The 20,664-nt window shown below is 38.5% G+C and overlaps 1 protein-coding gene across 1 annotated transcript; it reads left to right on the top strand.

The window, feature by feature from the left end:
• The first annotated feature begins 11,803 nt into the window (after window positions 1-11,803).
• On the top strand, window positions 11,804-17,067 carry LOC127653923 (uncharacterized). The gene is made up of 4 exons (XM_052140781.1): window positions 11,804-11,854; window positions 12,145-12,440; window positions 14,245-14,341; window positions 16,179-17,067. Exons 2-4 carry the CDS (start codon window positions 12,225-12,227, stop codon window positions 16,913-16,915), a joined length of 1,050 nt encoding a protein of 349 aa, XP_051996741.1. The 5' UTR covers window positions 11,804-11,854; window positions 12,145-12,224; the 3' UTR covers window positions 16,916-17,067.
• Window positions 17,068-20,664: the final 3,597 nt, after the last annotated feature.

Raw genomic sequence — 20,664 nt, 5'->3', positions numbered from 1 at the left:
CCTCTTTAACAATATCTCTAGTGATCTCCGACTGGTGAAGCCAGACATCATTAGTGGCGACATGAATAACAATTTTAGAAAATCTATTTTTAGCATTAGCAAGCACTTCTAAATTTGATTTGATGTCAGATGCCCGAGCCCCTGAAATACATTTAACAATGTTGGCTGGAGTCTTTATTTTCATGTTCCTTCCAATAGAATCACCAATTATTAGGGCTCTTTCAACATGATTCTCAGTGGGTGCATCACTGAGTAGAGTGAATTGATTGGAAACCCTAACAGGAACCAGAGAGTGGTGTCTCTTTGCTGAGTGGTTATGCTGCAGAGACATCACCCAATAGCCCTGGTGTGGGGGCTCTAGAGCCGAAACCAAAGTGTGTCTGTTGCTCGCTGTTCTACCCACATCCGAAATGTATCTACTGGCTTCTCTTTCTCACTGAACTCCACTAGTGTTCGGATGTGTGTCTCTAGATTATTAACCTTCTCCGTCAGCCTAATTCCTAATATTTATCACATCCCTCACTGGGGTTAGTGAATTTCTCACTGATGATGGAAGAAGATATAGTAAACATGTGGCATGTAATGCTGGAAGAAATAACATGAGGAGATGCCATGACTTACCACAATTGTTTGTTTTTGTTATGGTTGTTCTTGAGTGGTGAGAGTTTGAGATTGATGTGGTTCCTTATCAGCAGATGTTTGAGATTGATGCAATAATCCGTGTAAAAACACAGTGGAGTAAATGAATGCACACAGTTTCATCCGATATACAGTTTTAAACATTTAATTGATGTATGGCAAATAAGCACACTGTTTAACACAATGACCACATATGTGAATTGTATGTTCAGTTTCCTTAAAATATCCTATATTTACGGTGCATTATCACACTGAGAATCAATGGGTTCATCCGGTCCAGTAACTGGAGGCGACAGTGTGGCACAAATGGAATCTATCAAGTGTTCCCAGACAGAGGCGGAGCAGAGCATGTAAGAAATACTGTGGCTGACAGGATTTCTAACAAGCAATTAACCACAGTGACCCGCTGTTAGCTAAACTGTGCTTTTGACTTTGTGTCACACACATTATATACTCAAAGATCCACTGTAATGGATCGGACTGACTAAGGTGTCATACAGTTTCCAAGTCCCTCAATGTGCTTGCATTATGTAAAAGTGTTAAATGAAGAGAGAAATCAGCAAAGGATTTAAAATAACACTGAACACCCCAGGCTTTCTGAACTCTATAATACACATTTCAGTAATTCTCTAGAATAGCAATAAAATGCTTACCCTTTTTTATTTATTCGTAGTAGCTGTAACATGCTGTAAAGAAACTGTCACTCATTTTGAATGTGTCAGAATGCTTGTTTTTTATATCTAAGAAAGCAAATATGATACAAAGGTGATACAGAAAAATATGATGTGCTATTTAATATTTGGATTCATTTTCTCCTAATGTTTCTACTTTCTTCTCACAATATAGTACTTTATTCTCATAATGCTATGATTTTATTCTCGTAATTTTGACTTTTTTAATGGTACATTTTTAAAATAATTTTTAATGGTCCTGCGATGTGACAAATTGATTTTTAAAAGTATATATACTCCACATAGTCTCTCAAATAAATATGGCCATAATAACTGTCTGCATTATAACTACACAAGAATGAGCAAAAATGCTGTTTAAGAAAATCAGTTTATAGCATGTGTTGCGTTGTACGACATATTCAATGTGATGTAACATATCTGAAATTGTATCTGTTTTGGTTGTGTATTTTGGGGTGGGAATGTGTAGTTTTGCATGTCTTTTCACTTGGCTTTTCTCCTCTCTGGCTGCATCTGAAACCAGGAAAATGCTGCCTCCGGAGGCTGTATACGGAGGTAGGAAGGGATCAAGGCATGTCCGAATCCAATATTTGCATTACATCCTGTATAATGGGATACCTGATAGATTTTTGAAGGCAGCATTAGATGTATCCTTCATTGCCTATGAAATCCCAAAATCCTGTGCCCCCGAATCCACGGCTGTTGAGCTGAAGAAAAAAGAAAATGGTGGACAAAGATGCAGTTGATAATTTGTGTATAAATTTACATTTTTATTCACTTTTTCCAAATTTTGATTCTATTTCTAGCTTGAAAGTAATATTGCAGTTATTAAATATACAGTTGTTTATCTGCAAAATTTTGTTCTAGATTAGTAAAGTATTGTGGTTCGGTTGGATAATTGAAGCAGACGTGTTACCTTTATGGCATTAATCAGTTGCTGGTGTACTAACAACGATGTGACATTATGCTGCCTCAGTAGCCTGTCTGAAACCAGTTCCTCTAGTTACCTGCATACGCAAATGCTGTCTGTTGAGCCATTGACTGATAGGGCAGTGAGGCAACAAGACAGCTACCTTTGCTGTCAGATGCAGCCTCTCTCTTGTTCTCCCTCTCACTCTTATCAGTACCAGGTAAGAGCACTAATGAAGAGTTCTCCTGATTGGTCTGTCTGTTAGCTGCTGGAGGATAAAAGCTGCTGGAAAGCTTTGTTCCCTGTCTCCCCTCTCCAGGCTCAGATGTGTCATTAAACGCTAATGAGAGTTGTACATCAATTGAGATTGCAGTGAGTGAGTGAGTGAGTGAGTGAGTGAGTGAGTGAGCGAGCGGATTTAAATTAAATCCAATTTAATTAGAATTGTTAAAAGTTCTAATTTCAGTATTTTTTTTTCTCTTGTTCCTGCTTAGAGTTAGTTAGGATATGTTTATTTTATTTTCTAGGTAAGTTTTTTTTTTGACTCCACTTTCAGGAATTTGTGAACTTTTGTTTGTTACTTTGGCCTTTGCCCCCTCCTGATTCCTTTTACTTCATTTCTCGCTTCATCAAATAAATACCTTGTTTTGCATTCTTAAAAACTTGACATATTTCTGAGTGCTGGGATGAGAGAGGGAACCACAACCTTCTTGTCACAGATTTCCCAACCTAGACTGGGACTAATTACACATTTCACACTGCAGGACATACCCACAAACATAACTTGGAAACAGTGTGACCGCCAACTGCCAGTTTTTTTAATCCCCAAAGTATTGATCCAAAAATTATTTAACCTGTTCTTACCTTAATCTCATGGGACAAACAGCAGGTTGCAAACCCAGCTCTATGTGATAATAATTTCAAAAGTTCTACTGCATTTCTTCACAGTGAAAGGAAACTACAGATGTGATTTACCCCATACTGGAGTAGGCCTCCTTTATATGTATGAAACTCAAGTGACTGTGGGAGGATTTTCTTGTTCTCGCTATTTAAAAAAAGCAACTGCTATAGGCTTATCGACATTCAAAATTATGTTCAGATTTGTTCCTGGATGAACAAAAAATCAGTCACCGAATCGGGCCAAGTGGATGATGCATCTTTATACTTATCAAAGAAAGAAAGCTGGGGCTCTACATGGTAATTTCAATGGCCTCTTTATATCGATATGATAAAAGTTCATTAGATTGATTGTTTGATAGATGCATGTGTGTGTGATAGTGTTTTTTCTTTTCTTTTTACCAAGGAGGTCTATAATACCTGGAAATAGCCATCCATGAGCATTCATATATTCAGTGTTGGATAGATAACACGTGTAGATGGCAGTAGACGCAAACTTGTCCATGTGATCCAGTCAAACTTGTGAATTTCAGAGAAAGAGCCTGGGAGACAGGTCTTTAGAGACACTACTGGCCTAGTGAGATGTCTGGAAGGTAAGAAAAAGCATGAAATACCATTTTAAATAAAACACTGCAAAGGGACTGGGACTATATAAAAACAAACCCTGTAAAGGAGAGGTCATGGTAAAGGACAGGTGGACAGTTCTGAGGAGAAAAGAGATGGTGATTAAAACAGGGTATAAAATCCCAGCAAGGACACAAAGCGAGAGTGACAAGTAGAGAAAAGGCTCAAACTGAGAGAAAAGTAGAGAGGCAAGCCAAACCAGGGAGAGGCAGATGAAATTTGACAGCTAAGGTGAGTGTAAAAGACACAGGTGGATGAAGGGTATCCCACACATTGTAGAGACACTAACAAAGACCTAAAAACATGACCTACAAATAGGGCCAAGTCTGTATCTGTTACTGTATCACCACTTAATTCAGATCTACAACTATGCTGATATTGCTTTTGCACAACAGTTATACAAACAAGAATTTAATATCAAGTAACTTACATTTTAGACAAAGAATGGCCAGTAAATTTGGCCATTTTTGTTCCACATTGAAAAATATTTCCAAAGAAAGCCAAAGCAAAACCAACCATTGGATGTTGCTAAGCAACGCACAGACTGAGAGCCTGTCTGGAATGCTGCTACCTTATGGTACAATGTATTATTTACTTTAATATTAATAATAATTGTATTTAAGCAATATATCTCCAACAAGAGTGCTGTTGTACTGAATATAAGTTTTTCAAATTGTTTTTTTATTTTAAATGTGATGCTCTGTAGTACAGCACTTTATTTGAAATAAATAAAATAATAATTTTTTATGTTTTATATTATACTTTGAGGATCTTTACTGAATCATTTAATTTGATTAAAAAACACAATGGAATTTGAAAAATCATTCTTATATTTTCATTTGATATGAGCTTTATTAATTTCCAAAATATTCCAAAATTTCCAAAATATTGCCTAACAAGCTTTCTTTTTAGGCATTATTTTGGTGATGAAATTGATAAAACTTTTTTTAAAAAAGGAACGTAAAACAGAATTTTGGTTTAAAAAAAGGGAATTTAGACAAATGTATATATAAGTTATAAGCCATGGTGATGATATTGTAAAAATCTGTCTCCACACTCAAGTTAATTACAGAGACTGGAAGATGTTAAAGACAGGTGCAATTCCCCATCAAAGAAGAGTCTTTGTAGCTTTAGTGAAGCTCTCCTGATTATGGGGCCTGATGATCCAGGGTTTACTGCTGCCATTCCCAGAGTTTTCCTGCAGAAACCGAAAGCCTGATGGACACATTAAACACACAGGTATACAACTGGGAAAAAGGAACCAGACAGAGATAGACAGAATCAAAAAGTCAAGAACTAACAGCTGCTCCCTGGCTATTATGAAGATTATCTTCTTGGTGAAGTCGAGTGCAGAGATGGTATTTACTCGTAATGTCAAAACACACTCCTTTGTATTTATAAGGCTTAGATCCTGATATTAAACTATATAGGGAACACTGGAAAAGACTCACTGATTGCTTTTTGTCAAATTCGGTCACTAGCTCTTCTTTTGAGCATTTTATTTCATTCTCTCAACTAGGTGAAAAGCTCATCTCTTGGGGATGAACTCATTGCTAATACTGACATTCAGTTATTAAAAGTGACTGGACCTTTTGCTTTCTACTGCAAAGATAATCTACCTTAACCTCACATTAGGGAGGCATCTATCAATCTTCATTCACACCCACTCAGTCCATGCATATTTACCTAGTAAGCAGGAGAATAAGAACATTTGAAAACAGAAGGGCTGGGGCTGATGTGGAACAACGGTGGTGAAGCTAATTACAACAGCTGGCACAGAAACTTCTATTGACTAACATAATTTTGCTAATCTTTCCCCTCAAGGTCAGGTCCACATGTGGAGAAGCACTGTGACATAATTAGATTCTATGAATTTCTCACAGAGGACGTAATTTTCAGTAAAAGGCTAAAGTAATTCCATTCGCACAACAGAACTGTTTATTTGCGGAATAATGCTGTGGTTTTTACAGGACGAATAACAGCATGTGGAGATGTGAGGGGGGAGAAGTTAATTTGATTCATGAGTAGCTTTAATGAGAAAAACATAAAGCATGAGCTCTTCTATAATGTACAAACCATGAGCATTCTCCATAAGTTCTGCCCAGCTGTCAACTCCATTGAATGCTACTGCATTTATCTCCAGTAAGAAAGCTATTATATGTGCCAAAAAGGCTCAGCGAATCAAAAGGTAGAAGGAGATGTAGAAGACAAGAGGAAGACTACAGGAACAAGAGAAACAATCAATTATCATAATTGATCCATCGAGCAGCAGCTCCCCTGTGTTTATGTTTAGCATGTGTTTTGATAAAATGCATAAATAGTCATTAATTCGCATTTTTATGCATCTGTCTGTCTTTAAATAGTTGCTAAATTATTTCAAGAAGGCTTTCAAATAGCATAACAGATATGTTAGTAACATTTTTTAACATGCACAATGTTAGTTAAATGTATCTCTTTATATAATTGTTGTTGTTTTGTTCATGTGTCTTGTATGAAAAAAGCTATTATAAAAGCCGTTTAATATTGCTCCTCATTGCCTGTCCTTATGAATAATCAGGGTTGGCAATAATGATATGTTTTGCAATGCAAAACACTCTCATATACCTTCCTGTCAGACTGGCTGGAAAAGTAGGGGAGGGGTTTCAGGCTTTTGCGCTCTGCCTTTGTTTAATTCTGAGATGGTTGCTAGACTCGCTACCATTTGCTCAGCTTGCATAGTATAAAAGAGGTCTCCTGAAAAATGCAACCTGTGTGTGGCTATGTTGTCGTTGTTGTTCTTTTTGACGTTGATTTGTTAAATTCCGGAGAGAATAAGGGCAATTTAAGATGAATTTGTCATTCTGAAAAAAATGGAAATGCAGAGCCTTTTTCCCGGGCAGAAAAGGAGCACAAAAGGAGTAAAAGAGCAGAGAATCATCACAAAACCGAGTTGAGAGAGACAAAAAGATGGACAAACAGACAGCCTGTCAGAAAGACAAAAAGAGGGATTCTGTGTGAAGCATTCTTCACATAGGCAGTCAAGGCGAGGGCACCACTGCATTTGCATTTTCCATATTACATTTAGCAGATTTCATTAACCTGTGCTGAAACTGATAGAAATTCATAAGTCATGCGCTTACTGACAAATGAAGCAGCATTTCCCTTATTTTTGGTTTTCAGGTCTCTACACATCGGATGCACAACGGTATCAGTAGTGTTTGCAATACTGTGATGAGGTGGAATGTATCAAGTGAGATAAACGCTAGAAGAGAAGCTGTAGTTACATTGATTTGCCTCCCAATCAATGTATGACAAAAAGTGTAGGTGCCACCACAAATCAATGTGTGGTGGCACATACATGTTATGAACATACTTAACAGGCAAAGAGCATAGCAACAAAGTGTGGTCATATTATATGCATGAATATTGTGATGTCACTTCGGGGTTTTTTTTTTAGAAGTGTTGCTGCATGATAATGCATACCAAATTTGCTTATAGTGTTAGACATTCTGACAAAAATATTTCTTATGAAGTTGTAAATAATGCTTTGGGATGTTTAAAAACCTTTAGAACTTGGAGACCTTTTCCCACCAACTTCTCCTGTCAAGATTTCTTAGCATAACGCCAAAGCCCTGTGGTTGTTTCTGAGCAGAGTTTCTGAGAGTTAGAGAGGAGACGAAATGGGAAGAGAGAGAGAGAGAGATGATCTGATGCTGCGGTCACCCACAGCTGAAGGTCTATAGCAGCACCTAGACCTGCTAAAGTAGTACTGCCACAACTGTGCCCTGGCAGACAATACAATTAAAACCAAAATTTTTATTTTTCAAAAGAAAGTCAGACTTCAAGACAACAAATATATTTTTACACTAGGCAACACCACCATAGAAAACACACTAAATTATGACACTCTTGGACTAAAAATGAGCATGTCATGTGGCTTTGGTCTGGCTGTTTACACACTGAAGGAGAAAGCAAGGAGAGCATTCTATGCCATTAAAAGAAAATTTAATTACAGAAATCCCAATCAAAACCTGAAACAAAATATTTGACAGTGTCATTTTACCTGTCGCCCTGTATGAAAGTGAGTTCTTGGGACCCTTTTGTAGTCATGACTTCTCCAAATGGGATAAACACCCTGTTTAGACCTCCATACTGAATTATGTAGGAACATTTTAAGAGTCCAAAAGAAAAGGTCAAATAATGCATGCCGAGCTGAACTAGACAGATACCCATTCATTTTACATATTCAAAAGAGATCTATTAAATTTTGGAACACCTTAAATCAAGCCCTCATCAAACACTCTACCATGAAGCATTTGTAGACAAAGAGCTGAACCCCAAAAGCAGTCCTCTCAGCCAGCTGGTCCTGAAACTCACCAGCTCAAACCAATTACAGACAAGTACTCCTAAAATAAAACATATCAAATTCAGACAAATCATAAAGCACAATAAAAATACCAATTTGGAACATTGGGAGAATGAAACTAAATCACAACACAAATTAGAATGATATAGAAGACTTAAAAAGAAAATGTGATTTGCCGGTTTATCTTTCCACCATCAGAGATGTAAAATAGAGGCACATCCTGACCAAATACAGGCTGTGATCATAACCTTGCCATAGAAAGAGGGAGACTTGGCTCCCCAGGGAAAACTGAACATGTGTTGAAACAGAGATGCACTTTCTCCTCCACTGTGGAAAATATCAATAAATTAGACACACATTCTTCACAAAATGCAGAGAATCTATACCTGAAATATGTGAACTGCCTGAAATTGAACAAATTCAAATCATATTAGGAGAGAAAGAATACAAGACCCCTACAGCTGCTAAATATGTCACACATAACCTGAGAGAAAGAACTCTGAGCCACTAAACCAAACTTTTTCACTTTTATTTATACATTAGTTCATATATTATTTTAATTATATATACTGTATATCACTGTGTATCAGTTACATGTAATTTAAAATATTTACATACAATGGATTTGTTTATTTGTTTGTTAAATACTATGTTCTAAATATCCAAAATTGATTAACGTTATACACATCTGCTCTGTTTGATTTGATTATATATTGTACATTTGCAACATTGTAACATACAGTCATGCCAGTAAAGCAATTGAAATGGAATTGGAGAGAGAGAAAAAGAGAGAGAGAGAAAAACAAATGTATCAAACAACAACAATTTGAGCTTGCTCAAATTGACTTTGGAGTGTGACTTGGGGGGTTAAGGATTCTCTCCAGGTCATCAAGCATTTTATCAGGCAGCGTGGAGCACACACAGGCCTACCGCGGCATTTCGCAGTGCTTCATAGGCTGCAGATTTGCCCCTCCAGCCACTCCACGCACATTGACATATGTGCTTCCTACATATAAATCACATGCCACACAGTTACTTATGCAGCATCTTAACTTTGGTGCTCTTGGGTTTGACCAACTTGGTGGATAACTAAAAAGATCTGATCCAATCTGGTGACCTCCATTGGGGTAATTTTCAGCTCTTTCTGTTAAGAACCGAGAATAAACATGATTTATATGCTCCAAAAATATGAGTTCTTAATGAGTTTTAATGCTCCATAAGCACATAAAGGCAGCTAAAAATGAATCCATATGACTTCAGTGTTTTAATCCATACCTTCAAAAGTGATATGATAGGTGTGGGTGAGAAACAGTCCTTTCCCCAGTCATGTCGCTTCAGAAGACATTGATTTAACCACTGGAGACTTATTGATTACTTTTATGATGATTGTCTAATTTTTGGAGCTTTACACCTTTGGCATCCATTCACTTGCATTGTATGGCCCAAAAGAGCTGAGAAATTCCTCTAAAAATCTTAATTTGACTTATACATCTGGGATGGCATGAGGGTAAGTAAATGATGTGAGAATTTTCATTTTGGGTTAAATGTTCCGTTAAAACTCCTTTTTTTATAGTCTCATTACATCATAGTGGTTAGCTAAGCAACGTGCATGTAAAATACATTAAGGATGTTCTCACAGTGTAACTCCTTCAAGTTTATGTGAGATGAACTGGTGATGTGTGAAGGACTTTGAACACAGTTCGGGTGATTTGACTGCCCTTTTGATGGTGCTTGACATTCTGTGCACCATTCAGCTTGAAAGTCAAAGAGAGAGTGCCTTCAAATATTCTACGTTTACCCCATAAAGAAAGACGCAGAAGTGTTTTTAAAGCTTTTGTTTAATAGATTAAACAAGATTGGCAGAAATATTGCAGGTCTTCCCATGCAGATGATTTAATTTCAAAAAGATGTTGCACATAATTTAAATTATGAGATGGCAATTAATCTGACACATTTGAAAGATAATATATGGAAAGAATAAGAAAAAAAAAATCTGACACTCCCAATAAGTTTATAGTAAACACACACCAGTCAAAATGCACATACAACAAATAATGTACATTTCATACAATTATGAATTATTAATGTCATCATTAAAGAGTCTTCAAACATCATCGTGTCCCAATGATCTGACATGCATTTTTAATGATGACATAAAAGCTACAATTAATTTGCCCTCAGCTGTCACTGAAACAGCAAACAATTACATCTCTATATTGTCAAATGGTATAGAGGCCTCTAAGGATGTCTTGCCTCTCTCAAGGTCCAGAATTATACTGAATGAAAGCCATGAAATATCAATACTCACAATGGCATTGTGTGTTTTTCTGAGACTGTATGTCATTAAGGGATGCTGGTGTATTAAGGATCAATATTGGAATAGTGATATATCATTATGAGACAACGTGTTGACTAACAACACACGTTTATGAGAGTGTGATTACTTGTATATGGCAGAGGGGGGCACCCCAGGCAACAATATTTTATGGCCAGCAGGTCCTGACGATACAAACATCATCCACATGGAGGCATCGCAGAGGTCAGTTTCACAGTCCCCTCAGTACATAGTCATTATGTGTGCAAATACTGATTCCTAAAACCTTTACTATTGTAAGTCTGGGTATCAGGGTGTAAGGTTTCTTTTATAAACTCCAGTATAAGTGAAACATGTAGTAAATGTATGGAGGTGGGCAAAAAAGAGAGAGTCATTATTATTATAATTATTATTATTAATAATTATTATTGTTATTACTCTAATTATTATTATTATTAGAGTCATTAAATGGTAGTTATCAAAATATTTTACTGTCATTGTTATGTCATATTTTATTGCTATTTTAAACGTAAGTTTGGTAATTTGTTTATAATAATTTGACATAATTATTAATTTATAATTATATTTTTAGCATGCCGCTTTTATGACATATGACTATGTTTAATATTTGTACTTTTACCGTTATATAGCCTACCGGTTAATTTAGACTGATAAATTGCAAAAACAAATAAACAAAAAATATAAAAATAAACAGCAACGACAGCAAAATGCAACAACAATACTTAAAGGCCTATCAAATATTATATTGACCAGAGCCTATAACATTGGATTCATGAGGACCTTAAGTGTTATTGTAGACATTACACAGTGATTATTTTAGGTTGAGTAAATGTTAAGTGCCCTACATTTGATTGCAGCATTTTAAGGATTTTCAGCAAAAAAAAAAAAAAAAAAAGGAAGCAAAAGCACCCTTAATTGTGGAGTGGGACTAAATGTGATTTAATGAAGTAAATAATACATGTTCTTGAGCCATGAATGAATGGCTCAAGAACTGGAAATGAATACCCTTATGCATTCTTTTTAGGCTATTTCTATAATTATATTTCCATATTTTGTGCTTCTATTATACAATACATTTTATATAAATGATTTATATCATAAACCAATTTTCAGAATGTTTATATATATATATATATATATATATATATATATATATATATATATATATATATATATATATAAAGCCTTTGTTCTGTGTTGATAAAGGTAGCAATCCTGAGCATGGATTATTGCACGGTCAAGAGTAACAGGAGCAGATAGGAGGAGTTTTCATTGCATCATCATTAACCGTGTGACGTTGTCAATAACTAACAACGAGGTTAAATATTGAGAAGTAGGTAAGGTGAGCTGAAACTTGACAAGTACGAGATCAATCACAGCTTCGTTCCGAAAGTGCATATCCACTGGCAAACCAGGTGAGAGGCGACCTTCCAGATTCCACAGCACAGCTGAATAGTTTATAATTTCAAAATCTGCCTGCAGTTTCCACTAAGACTTTTCTTTGCTTACGCATGGGAACATATTAGATTTGCCTGTGATTAACGGAATAACGTCGGTTGATTTAAACAGCTGTTTTATCCAAGGTTTTAAATTATCATTTATGGCATAAAGTGGAGCGGTATTAGATACAGTAGCAGCAGTTCATTGTTCTTATAAATGTCCACTAAACCCGATAGAGACTCACAGGGAGATTTGACCCAACTAGATCCGCTCAAAGCAGAGTGGGATGAAGAGATTGACGTGGAGAGCGTTGACAGATGGGAGCCCGCGGCGCGCAGGGCAGAGATGATGAGGATGGATCATGAAGCCCCAGTGCAGCGCAAGCTGACCCGCAGCCCGAAGTGCGCTCGCTGCAGGAATCACGGAGTCGTGTCGCGCCTCAAGGGCCACAAGCGCTTGTGTCGCTGGCGGGACTGTCAGTGCGTGAACTGTCTGCTCGTTGTAGAGAGACAGAGGGTGATGGCAGCGCAAGTCGCTCTCAGGAGACAGCAGGCCACAGAGGTTGGTTTATTAAGCAAGGGACTTGTTGAAAGTTGTTCAGTGCCCTACAGTTGAACTAAAAATGTTTTTTATGATTTTGTTGTAGGGTTAGAGCAGGTGTGGTAACTTGCCTGGAGGGAATCTCTTTCAGCAGACTTTTTTTTTCAGACTAAATTAATTGTTTTTATTAAAGTCAAAAATATTATTTTACACACCACTGAATCAATCTAAATACATAAATCTTTACCAACAAAACGTATTTTAAGACTAATAGATCATAAACAAATAGCTCCTTAATGTAACAACTGGAGATTACTGTTTACAGTGGTTAGCAGGCCTATATATATATATATATATATATATATATATATATATATATATATATATATATATATATATATATATTGGCCTATATATATATATATTGGCCTCTATCTATTAAGGCAACATTTCTGAAAACAATACCAGAGTTACGTACAGTCATTAACAACTGATCGAGATAATTTTTGAAGAGAGTCTTTAGCAAATTACTCTGTAAAAATGGGTAACCTGCCAGTTCTACACTGTAAAAAAAAAATCATGTTAAATTTACGGTAAAAAACTGGCAGCTGTGGTTGCCAGAAATTCAATGTAAAAATACGGTAACCACATTTCTGGCTTTACGGGATGTAATTTTGTTGCCTGTATATTTTGTGGTGCATTACCGTTGTCTATATTATTAAATAATAAACTTGATATGTTAACCTTCTGAAACTGTAAAAATCTGCTTTTCACTTTATAATGTATTGTTAATCACTGTAGTAATTACAAAAGGACACATGATGATATGTAATTCATCAGTAGAGGCCCTTCATGGAGCAATAACCAATAAACATGTAGAGACAGTGCTCAGTTGCACTCACACAAACACTAAACACCATCAGGGTAACACATGTGAAATTAAAATTATGTAATAAACATTAACTAAAGTACATAAAAAATAACACAGAACACCCCAATGTTCATAACTGATATTAAAAATAAGAGGAAACATATCTGTTCCCAAAAAATATATAATGAAATTTACTGGGTCACACAGGGAATTCTGGAAATGCCCGATTATTGTTTTTACCGAAATTTTTACAATCATTTACTGTAAAAAGTACACTTACTCTCTTGTTAAACATAATATAAATTTGTTCTGTTAATTATACAGACAATCCTACTTTTTACATGAAACAATTTGTAAATTTTTTTTACTTTTTGTATCTTTTTTTTTTATCGTTTTAAATATATATATATATATATATATATATATATATATATATATATATATATATATATATATATAAAATACAGTATATTTTAATGTAACTACCAATTAACCAATTAACGTTTTTTTACTCTATAATTTTTACAGTATTTTACCGTTAAAATTATGAACTTTTTTTTTACAGTGTGGAGCTATATTCAAGCCTAATTACATTGTATTAGTGTAATCAAATGTATTCAGGTTGATTCAGTGATGTTAAGAAACATTTTTGTATTAAATAAAACTGTTCATTTAGATTTACCACGTGAAGCAAATATTAGGTTACTCAGTATATCAGGCATGTTTTGTAATCATTCCTAAAACATAGTTTTAATTATTGTTTTCTATTACTGCTGGCAGTGATACGCATCTTTCAAAATTAAATGGTCATAAATAATTTCATGCTGAACTGATGCAAAAACAAGAAGTCATCAAGTGGACTTGGATCAAATTATGCAAAAATGTTATTCCTTTAATCCTTTGTATCTTTTGTCTATCTTGTGAATTAATGGTGAGCTGTCTTTGCTTTGACAGTGTAAAAAAGGTAAAAAAAAGACCTTCCTTCTCAAGCGCAAAGCCTACCAGCGCTACACGAGGGCACCTAGTCTCCTGGCAAAGAGTATTCTAGAGGGTAAGCCTTAATTAACGCACATCTCATTAACACAATAGCACCCTCAAAGGCGACATTGGAAGAAACTGGATTAGTTCACCCGTTATCCATCTGCTGGGTATAGATCTGTTTGTGTTTATTTAAGGTAATTAAAATTAGGCAAATGGATAGAGGAATTACAGAAGAATTGGCTCGTATAACTGCTTTGGAGTTTGATTTTCCCTCATGTGTTTTGTGTTTTTCCCTCATGTGTCAATGTTAAGGTCAAAGAGATTTTCTGTTGCCATAAATTTTAATGTAATTAAAGTGTTATTGTTTCATTCTAAAATGTAATGGGCATTATATATTCTAGCTTACTTGAGTTCTGCATAGAGATCCATTTCTTTACTCTTCTGAAATAAAGTAAAAAAGGTTGCTCTTAATTTCAAAGCAATTGCTGAGAAACACTTTTATAAAACTCTGTACTTGACACTTTGAGAAAGAACTCTATCTTAATTTATTTATCCTCCTGAGACCCCAACGTGACTGATGTGCAGTTTCCATTTCCCTTTTTGATTTGTAACTAGAAGTGCCTAATAACAAGCAAAAAAAAACAAAGCAAACAAAAAAATAAAAAAAATCTTAAGCAAATCGTTTTCCTAAAAACATATGTCCACATATGTGGACAGCAGGACTAATATTTGAAATTTAAAGTTTTTTCCAAAGTATAGAAAGTCAGATTTATTTAATCAAATCGTTCATTTTGTGTCCAGGAGTGTTGGTTATTCATGTTTTTGAGACGTTATAAAATTACAGCTGATTTTCTATAAAGCTAAATAAGGATTCTGATAAAAAGTTATGGCCAGCATCATCAAATCACTGCCAATCAAGTTAAAATACAATTTTTCTTAATAACATTCTGAATCTATGTAATGATTATTGTCCCATGTTTGGTAAACATTTATTAAGTTATTAAGTTATTGAGTTATCAAACATCATCTGCAGCCTGAAACTGAACTTTTGGTCAGATTTTAGGATTGAATGCACTTAGCTGCATAGAAAACTAGGATGCATCCTTGCTTCCTAGCTCCCTAATTAGTGAAATCCTTCAGTGTGCTGTTTGTCTGACTGGTCTCAGAACAGTTTGAAATGCACCTTGATGCATGTGGCCATCATGTTTATCAGTGCGCTGACGTACGAAGAATATATGGATTTTTTAAAGCAAACAAATCTAGAGACGCTACTCTTTACAACCAAATAGGTTTCAATCAAAAAACTTTTTCTTACCAGAGACACTTCTGTTGGCGCTGCTCCTATAGCGCTTTACGGAAATCAATGCCACACTGTTGCGTCACATGACATGGTGCACCAGAAGTTTATCCCTTAAATGACAGTGTAGAGTTTTTTTAATTGGTTTAAATTAATTTGAATTTTGTGTTGCGTCCACACATATGGACACAGGGCCTCATGGTGTTATTTATCTTAACTTATGTGGAGCAGTTTATTCTTTCCACTCTTGTAGTATCTCAGTTATGAACTGTTAAAGGTGATGTGTTTTAGTTTTTTCGATGTTGAAATATATTCTCCTATCCCAGCCTAATATTCAGAGCCAAATACACAGTAAGTAAGTAAGTAGGTTGATTTTCTCATAATGTGCAAACACTGTGTGCTGCTTGTTTGAGCATCCCAACAAGCCTGAAAAAGCAGGAATGGCTAAACCAATGCTCTAAGTTTGAGCAGGGGTCTATTCCGAATGGTACTTTTATTTTTACTTTATAGTGCTGAAGAAATTATAAACCTTTTAAGACCTACATTAGACAAAATCTTGAATATGTACAAGAAAGCCACTTATTCTAATACTCCTCTTTTCATGCCATAGGTTACAAGCCACCAATGCTAGAGGATTGGCCAAAGAAACTCCACAACCCACCAGTTAGTGTTCGGATGAGGAAGAGGAAAGCATTTGCTGATAAAGAGCTGGAGAGTGTGATGCTGGAAAGAGAGCTAAGGCAGAAAGAGATGGAGGAGTTCCCTGCATTCCTCCTCCAGGCTGTGATGCCCTCCACACCATACTTTATCCCACTTTCAGACCCAATCATGCCCACATACATGCCTGTTTCCAAAAGTGGCCTACCTTTGATAGACTGTGCTCTTTTCCACTACCCACATGTGCTTAAATCCAAGACTCAAGACTGCTCAGACACACTGGCAGAGAGTGTCTCTCTAAGAGTATGTGAGAACTGGAATCTTTTCACTGTGAGAGAGTCAAGTCCGGAATCTCTGCCATATCCATCGATTCAACCTCCACCAAATTGCTACAGTGCAAGTCCAGGTGTTGATGTGATAAAAACCATGCTGGAAAGCAGTTCTGCTGATCTGTCTGCTGCCAAGCCAAAAAGATTTACTGTTGACACTATACCAAAACAAGACATTCCTTCCTCACTGACTATGGCTGATGTCTTGGAACAAGCTAAATCACCACACAAATGCAGGAAGTCTTTGGGACAGGGGGCTTCTGTACGTATGGACATTGTGGAGGGTGCAAATCAAGACTCCATCAAAAAAGCTGTAACACAGCCATTACCCTTTTCTGTCGAAGCATTGCTCATGAGATAGTAATAAGAGCAACTTTCAATTTTTTTTCACTGGAGAGCAAAATTATTTTCTTGTGAGGCAGTATAATAAAACAAGTTTGAATTTTTAGTCAACATTTGGTTTCTTTATTACTAAACTTTTGGGCTTGCCAAAGCATTAATATATAAAATATATAAAGATATAAGATATAAATATATAAAAGTTTTTAATTACACAGTACAGACTTTACAATAAAAGCATACAGTCTAAAAGTCCAAATGTGCAATAGTTACCTTAAGGAGCTATGTTTACCTAATCTGACCCTAAAAAGTACTTTCATGGGTGTAACCCAATGTATTCATGTAGATTATGTAGTATTAAAAAAATATAATCTTTTGACTTGTAGACCTTGTAGACCTGTACATTTAAAGGTTAACACATGCATTTTAAAGTTAGCTGACAAAACATTTCTACTACTAACCTTTAACTCTCTCTTTCTACTTCTACTCGATATTTTGCTGTAAGGTTACAAATGTAATGTTCTTTCTTGTATATGTAAGTAGTCATGACTAACTAAATTTGTTTTTATATATATTTTTAAATTCAAAACCTGAAAGTCTGTTGTTAACTCAGAGATAGCTGTGGATCAATTGAAAAGTGGTGAGAAAAAAAAAAACCCTATTTGTTTCTGTCTCTGCCTTTAATTTGAATTAATAATGTAGTTCCCCTTCTGTCACTCACTCGACGTTGTGTCAAATGAAGTGACACAAGGGGTCTTCCTGGGACGCCAAACGTACCTCTGAACCTGAGAAAAGGCCAATGTCAAGATAGTAGACAGAATTTGTATGCCCTGCCCCAGACATACGGGTATAAAGGGAAGCGGGGCAGCGAGTGTCAGTCAGAATTTTTCTTTGGAGCCGAACGGTTGTGCAATAGCAAAGCTGAGTTCAACACTGTTCCACTCACCTCTGTTGGCAAGAAGCACTGCTGTTGGATCTATGGCTCGTTTCCAGCTGCCGTTCTCTCTCTCTGCACGCTGTGCAGTCCACGCCCCTGGGCGCTTCGACAGTGCTTTCATTGCCTGAAAGAGTTTTTCTACTCCTAAAAAGAGTTTATTTCCTCTAAAAGAGTTTGAGTTCCCAAGGCTCGGGACACTCTTCTGCGTCTCGATGTGCTATTACCTGCTCCCCCCCTGCCGCGAAGCCCCACCCGGTATGTCAAAAGCGATCATCCTGTTAGTGCCCCTCGCGCAGAGTTTGGACGTTTGGCTTTCGCTGCCTGACCCGTCGCGCTGGTTGGCCAGGACTATCCGGCTCGGCTACGCAACTCATTTCGCCTGGCTCACGCCTCGTTTAAGCGATATTCGCTCCACCTTCTTTACGCGGCGAAAAACCCAGCGCTTTATGGGCAGAGATCACGACTCTGCTTCTCAAGGACGCGATAGAGCACGTCCCTCCAGCCGAGATGAAGAAGGGTCTCTACCGCCCTTACTTCATCGTACCCAAAAAGGTGCCAGGTTGCGACCAATCTTGGATCTCAACCAGGCTTTGCACAGACTCTCGTTCAAAATGCTCACGCAGAAACACGTTCTTACCTGCGTTCGACAGCTAGATTGGTTCACGGCGGTAGATCTGAAGGATGTGTACTTCCACGCCTCCATCTTGCCTCGATATCGACCCTCCCTGCGGTTCGCATTCGACTGCCAGGCGTATCAGTACAAGGTCCTCCCCTTCGGCCTGTCCCTGCCCCCTCGCATCTTCACGAAGGTCGCAGAGGCAGCTCTTGCCCCGCTAAGGGAAGTGGGCGTCCGCATACTCAACTACCTTGATGGCTGGTTCATCTTGACTCACAGGGAACAGGTGCTCCGGCACCTCAGCCGTCTAGGGCTTCAGGTCAACTGGGAAAAGAGCAAGCTCGCCCCGGTTCAGAGCAACTCTTTTCTCTGCATGGAGTTAGACTCAGTCTCAATGACAGCGCGCCTCACCAACGAGCACGCTCAGTCAGTGCTCAGGTGCCTTGCTCTCTTCGAATCTGGCACAGCGGTTCCTCTATAACTATTCTAGAGGCTCTTGGGGCATATGGCATCCTCAGCCGTGGCCGCTCTGCTCAGATTGATGCATATGAGACCGCTTCAGCACTGGCTACAGACTCCCAAGATGGGCATAGCGCCACGTTAAATACCGTATGACAATCACCCCTTCTTGCCGTCAGACTTTCAACCCTTGGACAGACCTCTGCTTCCTGCGGATGGGAGTCTCCTTGCAGCAGGTGTCCAGACGTGTCATGGTCACCACAGATGCCTCTTAACAGGGTTGGGGCGCTGTGAGCAACGGGCACGCTGCTGCTGGCCCCTGGACAGAACCCCAGCTGCGTTGGCACATCAACTGCCTAGAGTTGCTGGCTGTATCTCTTGCCCTATGGAGGTTTCTCCCACTAATCCGGGGCAAGTACGTCTTGATCCATTCAGACAGCACCGCGACGGTAGCGTACATAAATCACCAAGGTGGTTTGCGCTCTCATCATATGTCACAACTCGTCCGCCACCTCCTCCTTTGGAGTCAGCCGCGACTCAGGTCGCTGCATGCCACTCACATCCCTGGCAACCGCAACGCGTCCGCCATCGTGGCAGGTTTCGCCCAGCGGAGAGTGGAGGCTCTACCCCCAGGTGGTCCAGCTGATTTTGGACCAATTCGGCATGGCACAAATAGATCTCTTTGCCTCCCAGGACAACTCCCACTGCCCGCTCTGGTACTGGTGCTGTGCAAGATCAGGGAGGACGAGGAACAGGTCATCCTGGTGGCCCCTTACTGGCCCACCCGGACCTGGTTCTCGGATCTTACGCTCCTCGTGACAGCACCTCCCTAGAAAATTCCCCTGAGCAAGGACCTTCTTTCTCAGGGACGGGGACCCTCTGGCACCCGCACCCAGACCTTTGGAACCTCCACGTCTGGGCCCTGGACGGGATGCAGAAGATCTAGTGGATCATAGAAACAATCAACCAAGCCAGAGCTCCCTCCACCAGGCAACTTTACACCCTAAAGTGGCGCTTGTTCGCGAATTGGTGTTCTTCTTTAGCCGAAGACCCGCAGAGGTGCGCAGTTTGGTCAGTGCTTTCATTCCTCCAGGAGAGGCTGGAGGGGAGGCTGATTTAGTTGAGCTCAAGGCCATCTCCCTGAAGATGGCCCTCCTGATCGCGTTAGCCTCCATCAAGAAGGTTGGGAACCTGCAAGCGTTCTCAGTCAGCGACACCTGCCTGGAGTTCGGTCCGGCACATTCTTACATTATCCTGAGGTCGCTACCGGGCTATATGCCCAAGGTTCCTATGACCCCCTTCAGGGACCAGGTTGTGAATCTGCAAGTAAGCTGCCCTGGCCTTCTCGTTGCTGTGTCCGGTACGTGCTTTACGTATCTATTTGGACTGCACGCAGAGCTCTAGATGTTCTGAGCAGCTCTTTGTCTGCTTCAGCGGATGGCGGAAAGGGAACGCCATCTCCAAGCAGAGGTTAGCTCACTGGGTCGTTGATGCTATTTCCTTAGCTTATCACACCCAGGCCGTACCCACCCTCTTGCGGGTTCGAGCACACTCAATCCTCGTGGCATCCTCGTGCCATCCTCGTGGGCACTGGCCCATGGCACCTCCTTAGCAGACATCTGCAGAGCAGTGGGCTGAGCAACACCCAATACCTTGGCCAGATTTTACAATCTCAGGGTTGAGTCGGTCTCTTGAGTCGGCGCTTGCACACAGCGCTCTTCACCAAGTTGATCCAGTGCGACTTCTATCCCAGGTTAGC

Source organism: Xyrauchen texanus, chromosome 13, assembly GCF_025860055.1.
Source record: "Xyrauchen texanus isolate HMW12.3.18 chromosome 13, RBS_HiC_50CHRs, whole genome shotgun sequence".
Taxonomy (NCBI): Eukaryota; Metazoa; Chordata; class Actinopteri; order Cypriniformes; family Catostomidae; genus Xyrauchen; species Xyrauchen texanus.
This window is presented reverse-complemented; position numbering and strand designations above follow the sequence as displayed.